This window comes from Microtus ochrogaster, unplaced genomic scaffold, assembly GCF_000317375.1.
Source record: "Microtus ochrogaster isolate Prairie Vole_2 unplaced genomic scaffold, MicOch1.0 UNK1, whole genome shotgun sequence".
NCBI classification, from domain to species: Eukaryota; Metazoa; Chordata; class Mammalia; order Rodentia; family Cricetidae; genus Microtus; species Microtus ochrogaster.
The window spans coordinates 36,877,012-36,884,769 of record NW_004949099.1 but is presented as its reverse complement, the minus strand read 5'-3'; the positions used below and the strand labels follow the sequence as shown (position 1 = coordinate 36,884,769).

Sequence of the window (7,758 nt, the reverse complement as noted above, 5' to 3'; positions counted from 1 at the left end):
TGATTGTGGTAGTCATTGCCCAATGCATTTCCATGTAAACTCAAGATAGTGTAATGTAAATATAAATGATTTATTTGTCAATTATACATCAATAAATCCAAAGACAGAGGAGTCAATAGAGAGAGAGAGACGGGTAGAGGGACCACACCATACAATTCCATCATCAAATAAGACTCTTGGAATCTAAGAATAGACAGAGAAGCTGATGCAATTCCACATATGCACCCAGGGGGTCCTGTATAGTCTCTGGTATATGGGAAATTCTCATTGTATAAAAGAGTAATGAATGAATAAATGAGAATATATGTGGATCATAGGTATAACTATTGGCTGCCTACCTAAAATTTTGTGGACATCTCTTCCACAAGAAGGACTTCCCATGTGTCTCTGTAACAGTCAATGAATATGCAACCCCATATCCCTGAAGACTGCTTTTTCATAAGTATATTTTCTTCATCTGACAAACTGACCTCTGCTTATCACTGCAAGGGATGTCATTCCAGCCCCAGCTAGAACGTGGATGACTTAAGATAACACATTGTTCGCGGTCATTGTTGGGGTCACCTGGGTGCCAGAACCTGCAAGGAAGGAAAGAGCATCAGGTGTTTCCACAGTAATGCTGGGAAAGAGAAAGTAAGAGTAAGCAAGCCTGGGGGATGAGGCTGGAATCTGTCGAAATCAGATTCTAGTGTGGACAAATCAACCATTCTCCACCACCCATATCTGACCTTTTCCTGGAAAACAGGGCCCACGGCATTCAATATTCTCTCAGCTTGTTACTTAACTGTTCTCCCAGCACACATCTTAGGGGCTACTTCATCCCTAGGTCTTGGTACCCAGGGACTGTCATTCCATGTGCTTATTTATGTGCTAAAAAGGTCTCTCTTTATTCTAGTGTCTTAATGAAGTTTTTTTCATTTTACAAAGTCTTGTTTTAGACACTGAAGAGCTAGGTAAATATCTAGATAATCTACTTATCTCTGTCATCTAGGACAAGTAATTTAATATCCTGGATTCCTACTTTCTCTTCTCTGAAAACTGAGAATGACAATCACATCACTATTTCTCACAACAGAAATCTGATAGAATATGGGAACATATAAGATATTGAAGCTTTTAAATAATTACATAAATATGACACATAGCAATATCAGATTGAGGCTTTTAATTTATGAGAAATAGTCAGTTATGATCTTGATATTAATTTTTATTATAAAGATATAAAGGAAAGCTTGAGCGATGGCTTTTCCAGAAAATGTGAAAGTTCTGTTTCCAACACTCATATTGGCGCGGTCATACGACCTGTGACCCCAGCTCCAGAAGATCCAACACCCTCTTAGGGGCTCCATAGACACCCACATATACATGGCACACACTCACAGAGACGCAACAATAAAAACAAACCTATTTTTAAAAATAGAGATGATCGACTGAAAGCACTATCCCCAGCACTCACACCAGGATAGAGCTGTTGTAGTTCCATAACCAACAGCCGGAACACCCTAAAACCTTCTCATGCCACAGGACTCAGGACTCCTCTGGGTAACTCTAGACTCACGTGGTGCTTTCATTGTACGGTGTCTGATCAACCCATTGCCACTGTCGATGACCTGGATCTGAAAGCCCGATAAAATAAGCAGCATCACGTCTCAGAATCTTAGTGATGAAATCCTAAGAGGAAAGAAAGACAGAGCATTCAGCCTAGATTGAGGGCTTTTTTCTTCTGTTACAGAATTGTTATAAGATCTTTTAAAAATTGTTTTAACTATGCAAAATTATAGGTTCATGATACGTGCATGCAAATACACACAATCCTAGTTCACCTCTCTAGGCCCTTAAATAATTTTCAAATTTTAGATTAATACACAATAATTACACATTTTAGAGGTACTCTGTGAGCTTTTTCTGGTCTTACAGACATGAGAAGACAAAGTGGGTCAAGTACTAGAAGAGCTCCACCACCCCCGGGAGTGCCATTTCCCTGGCTGACCAGGACATTGGCCTGATTTCCATGACACCAGAAACGATCTCTGTCCATGGTCATAATGAATTCTCGTCTCAGACTCACTCCCTCTTTTCTTCCCCAACACCCTTCTTGACAGTTGTGCATGAGAGGATTTTACAGATTAAATCATTCTCCATTCATAACCCCAGATATTTCATTTCTGATGGTTGGCTCTGACTCTCCTGATTGGATCCCCTTTCCCTAGTCAGCTCTGCGCCCTCCTCTGTTAGGCAGCTGGTACTACAGGAGGCCTTAGAGTGCTGAAATCACAGACTGGTCTTTCAAACAGAAACATTCCATCCTTCCCTCCACCCTCAGGCACTGCATTTCTGTTGCCATGGTTCCTGTGGGTTGTTTAGTTCAGTGCAGCGGGAGCAAGGTGTAGAATATCAAGGCTGAAGCAGCCTTTTCGGCTACCTGATGGCAAGCCTTCTGCCACAGCACCAACACCCATGTCAACAAAACTCCCTCTTAGTAAAAAGGGCAGACAGCTGGCTGGGCCCAGGCCCCACTCGCTCCCAGCATGCACCTGTTCTTCCCGGCTGTGGACCACCATCAGATGAGCACCCATGCTGGAGCACTTCTCCTCACTCTCACTCCAAGATGCCGAGTCAGTGGGAATGAAGTAGCAGTGGGAACTGAGTGGCTCCCAGTCCTTTGGGCAACAGCTCCAGACTTTGTCTATGGGGAGGAAGGAGATTCAAGTACAAAGCACAGTGGTTAAATATGGCATAATACATAAATACTCCCTAGGCTCAGAAGAAAGTAACTAATCATACCAAGAACCAAAGAATTTTCAAACTTAACAAAACAAAGCAAGAGGTAATCGATGCCTAGATGCAAGGTAAACACTCCTCCGAGACTTTGGGAACGTCAAAAAAGAGGGAGCAGAAATAACCTCAGAGCCAGAGGATGGGAAGGAGTGTTGACTTCCAGACACAACGCAGTTGTTGCACATTACACACTCACAGTGGTGGCGAACCACATGAAACTGAGCCTATCACCTACCCTTCCCAGAGGAGCTCAGCAGTTAAAGGCTGCAGAATGAGGAAGTCATGCTCTTCACTGGTGGAGCCATGGATATACTGCTCTCACTCTGGTAACGAACCCCCAACCAGGCTCATGCGAGAAATCCTCCCTAAATCCAGTGAGTCCCAGGAAGCAAGATGTGAAGGTAAGAGGAAGAAGTAGGTAGGGAACTTGGCACAAAGAAGAGCCATTGTCCGAAAAGGGCAGGGAATTAAAGAGGATAATAGGAGACTTCAATCAAAGAATGTTATGTATGTATGGAAATGTGAAAGAATATTTTTTGAAAAGGCAAGATAGCAAGAATGTTACAATTTTCTGTACAAGCTTTAAAACCAGCCATGATAAAAGTGCTTCGATGAGCAGGATAACTCACAGGGTGCAGCAGTGGCATGCATACCTTGTAACCAACCCCTCTCTATTTAGACTTAAGAGTCACTCAATAAGAGGGAAATCATGCCTGGTACTGGAAATCCAATCAACTATCCAGGGCTAGTGCAGTCATAGATCTTGAAGAATAACTTACAACTACCATTTTATTAAACCTGCAAAATCCTTAACTACATCCTAAATAATTGTCCTTACAGCCACAGATGAATGTAATCCTCACCTCTCATCAAGGACACTTCTCTTTGCAACATACAAAGACCATTACAGAAAACCACAACCAAACAAAAGAGTTGTGGAGCCCATTCCCAAGGGATACATCTGCAAAACAGCTCCTGCACCTAAAGCTAAGAATCTTTTCAATAAGAGATGGTGGAAAGAGTGTAAGACCAAGAGCATCAGGGAGCCGCTGTGGGATTGTGTATCCTAGGAATGTCAGAAGCTACACCCATGAAGCCTCACCAGCATGACTATCTAAACATGAGCTTAACAAGGACAGCAACAACAGACATGCTAATATGGATGAGGTACGAGGTAGGGAGTCTACAAGGCCTCAGCCCTGCACAAAGAACTACAGGGAACTAAAGAATACTGACAGTGGGAGAAATGTATCCCCTGGTTATACAATATCAATGGTCAGCACTGAAAACATACATACAATTAACATTCAGCATAATAAGAAAATTGTACTTATGTAATTATTTTTTCTTCACAGAGAGCCTTTGAGAACATATATAGATATATAGATAGATATAGATAAATGATAGATATATGTATACATGTATATAATATACACATATATGTGTGTATATGCAGCAACAATTAATTTTTTTAAAGATGCTATGAATTTGAAAGAGCAAGGAGGAGTATATGGGAGGGTTTGGATGGAAGAAGGGGAAGAGGCAAATTATATAATTATATTATAAACTCAAAAAATAAAAGACACAATTTTAAACGCTTCAGTGGGAAGATACAGACATCTTGGAAAAAGAAAAACCAGCAAAGAAGCAGATGTAATAAGAATCAAAATGGAAATTTTTTTTCTGGAAAAACTAATGTGGGAAGTCCTTCTGTATATGTGTTGCTTTGATTGCTTCATGAATAAAGAAGCTGCTTAGGCCTATGACAGGGCAGAATAAAGCTAGGCGGGAAAAACTAAACTGAATCCTGGGAGAAAGAAGGCCAAGTTGGTGAAACACCATGTAGCCACCACAGGAGACAGACGCTCTGGAACCTTGCCGGTGAACCACGAACCTTGTGGTAAGATATAAAATAATTTAAATGGGTTATTTAAGATGTAAGAGCTATCTAGAAATATGCTTAAGCTATTGGCCAAACAGTATTGCAAATAATATAGTTTCTGTGTGATTATTTTGAGTAAGAGTGGCTGGGGAATGAACAAGCAGCCTCCAACTACAGAAAAACTGCTCAATAACCCTTTCAGCTTACAATATATGGATCCAATAGCAGAATGGGGGTGGGGAAGACAAAGCAGTGAATTGTTAAATAAGATAATAAAAAATACCAACTTAAGAAAAATGAAATACATAAAAATAAATACAGCCTCATATCCTGAGCCCAAGTGTGTATGTAGAAGATAGCACAGGGCCAAGATGTGTGAAGGGTAAGTGGTACGTGGGCAGGGGAAATGAGGCCCTCAGAGATAGAGATGACCACTCCAAAAAACAAGAAGAGCATCAAAGGGCATTTCCCAACATGATGGAAAGAAATCTAAAGTCAGTAAACAAGATAAGACAAAAAAATTCTTAGAACTAATAAATACACTTCTAAATAATATAGGTGTTCAAACGTCAAGGTCTACTTTTAAAACACATTTAACTGGGCTGGGAATGAGTCTCGGTTAGAGTGTTTGCCTGGTGAGCAAGAGGCCCTGGGCTCCGTCCACAGCACATCGTAAAACCAAATGTGGCAGTGAACACTGAAGATCCCAGGCCTAGGGAGGTGCAAGCAGAGGATCCAAAGTTTAATGTCATCTTCAGCTACATAAGGAGTTTGAGGTTAGCCTAGGTTGTATGGGACTCTATCTCAAAATAAAATTGAGCTGAACAAAAATGAAAATACAAAATGTCCACACTTGTAGGACACTATTCTTCAGTAAAAGGACCCAGGGCTACTCAGTGAAATGGCTGAGAAGGAATGGAGACTATGCACCGTGAGTCTAGGACAGAGCCTTTCTGAATCCCAGAAGTAAGAAAGCAAACAAATTATTGAAATGAAATGTCCAAAGGGCAGAAGGACCAATGGGAAGTGATCCTAAAGCACAAAGCAGAAAACGCAAAAGTATCAAATTATAATACAAAATAAATATTTGTGGGTACATGCAGATACACGTGATTAGGGACAATAATAAATGGATAGAAAGGACAAATCTCATAAGAACTTCAAAATATTATGTTGCTAGGTCTAACGGCTAATAATCCACATCTCAGTATAACCCAGAAATACTTATATAGGGAGCTTACATTCTGTGTTTGACAACTGGATTCAAGCACATTAACTTTTACCTTCCTCGGACGGGTGGTCTTTTATACAATCCAATTCTGTGTGATTCAGTTGTTTTATACTATCTTTTTCTTCAAGGAGATCAGAATACATTTGAAACAAAACTGGGGGAAAAAAGAATAAAAGATATTCATTTTCCTGGCAGCATTTTAATATTACTCTTTACTCATTTCTTCCCACACACAAACACACTTTTTGACTGGTTGGTTATTTGGTTTTTTGTGTAACAGCTCTGGCTGTCCTAGAACTCACTTTGTAGAGAAGGCTGGCCTTGAACTCACAGAGATCCACCTGCCTCTGCCTTCCGAATGCTGGGATTGAAGGTGTGTGCCACCACCCCCCGGCATTTGTTTCTTTGAGGCTGTGTAGCCCAGACTGGTCTCACACCCACAGTTCACCACCTCTCCTCCAGAGGGCTGGACCTGAGCCCTCACACCAGCCTCTTAGTTAATGAACCAAACTGGCATTGTAATCCCAACTTAAAGTTGACTCCCAGACACAAATTGGGGAGATAGGGAGTTGCGGTGGATCAGGGAGAAATTAGGGGAAAGACTGTGGATGGATATGATCAGAACACATTGTATGAAATTCTCAAACAATCCATGGAAATATATTTTAAAACAAAAAAGAGGAAAATACTTTTTGTCTGTGATTTGCAATGAACATGGTTCTGTTTTTAACTAACTGACCCTTTAGAACTCGGCTTTTCTCTTTCCTCACTATGTCCCATTTGCTCCTTGATCCACCACATCCTGGCTGCGGCTTCTACCATTTCACTAAAACCATCCTTGAGCCAAACATGATGGTGCCTACCTCTCATCCCAAAACTGGGGAGGTGGAGGCAGGAGGATTGCAAATTCCAGGCCAGTCTGAACTGTTTCAAGTTCAGATTCAGTCTGGGTTACCAAGTGGGGCAGTGATTTAAAAAAAAAAAATTGAGAGGGATTATCAATAATATCCCAGGGCACTCATTGTCCACCTTGCTGGTGGGCTTGACCCCAGTTCTCTCCCTGCTCACCTCTTCAGACACTGCTGGGCTTTGCCTCACCTCTCCTGCTGTCACTTCTCACTGCCTTGTATAATCTCCTCTCCCCCCCCATCCACCCCCTTAGAGATGCAACGCTCCCCACTGTCCGTCAGTATCCTTCCTTCTCATACTTTCTTCCTCCCAAGTGATGGCAGGGTATCCCATGGTCTCACCTGCTACCTAAAAGGACGGGAAACCTCAGACCTGACACCCAGACAAGTGTGTGCTCACTAAACATGACTCTTGAAGACAGGCCCAACATGCTCAAAACCCAAATCAGCATCTTCCATCCTAAGCCCGCACCTCGCTCGCACTGTATTGTCTACCGGTGTGAACACCTTCACCACAACTGAGTCTACAAGTCCAGGTGTTGGAGTGACTTCACTTCCGGGGTTCCTTCAGCCCCAGTTCAACAAGCCTCTTCCTCCTGGGCTCTATCTGCCTTACCAGCCTCCGAACACTGTCCGTGGGTCGGCTCTGCTCACCTGAATCTCTTTCTAGCCTGTGTCTTTACCTCTAGTTTTCTCTAAATTTCATTTTCATGTCGCCTGACAGCACACTTCTGCATGTCTCTTTGACGCTTTCAACTCCCTGCCTAATATTCTTCATTGGCTTCCCTGATGTGACACATCGGGAAAATGTTAACAATATCCTTGTACCTGTGTTTCATCTGGACAGCCAATCATTCAAAAGCAACTCTGGCTACTTCCCAGTTGAGACTTTTTTTTTAAATATTTATTTATTTGATATGCATACAATATTCTGTCTGTGTGCAGGCCAGAAGAGGGCA

At 41.9% G+C, this 7,758-nt stretch overlaps 1 protein-coding gene across 1 annotated transcript in view; it reads right to left on the bottom strand.

Moving 5' to 3' along the window:
- Positions 1–117: 117 nt before the first annotated feature.
- The window catches only part of LOC101980190 (C-type lectin domain family 4 member A-like), an 11,748-nt gene continuing 4,107 nt past the window's right edge, over positions 118–7,758 (bottom strand). The window contains exons 3-6 of the mRNA XM_005365176.3: positions 5,944–6,045; positions 2,535–2,686; positions 1,559–1,671; positions 118–578 (exon numbers count right to left, since the gene is read on the bottom strand). Of these exons, the coding sequence (XP_005365233.1) occupies positions 437–578; positions 1,559–1,671; positions 2,535–2,686; positions 5,944–6,045 (509 nt within the window). The 3' untranslated portion in view covers positions 118–436. The remainder of the gene's footprint in view (positions 579–1,558; positions 1,672–2,534; positions 2,687–5,943; positions 6,046–7,758) is intronic.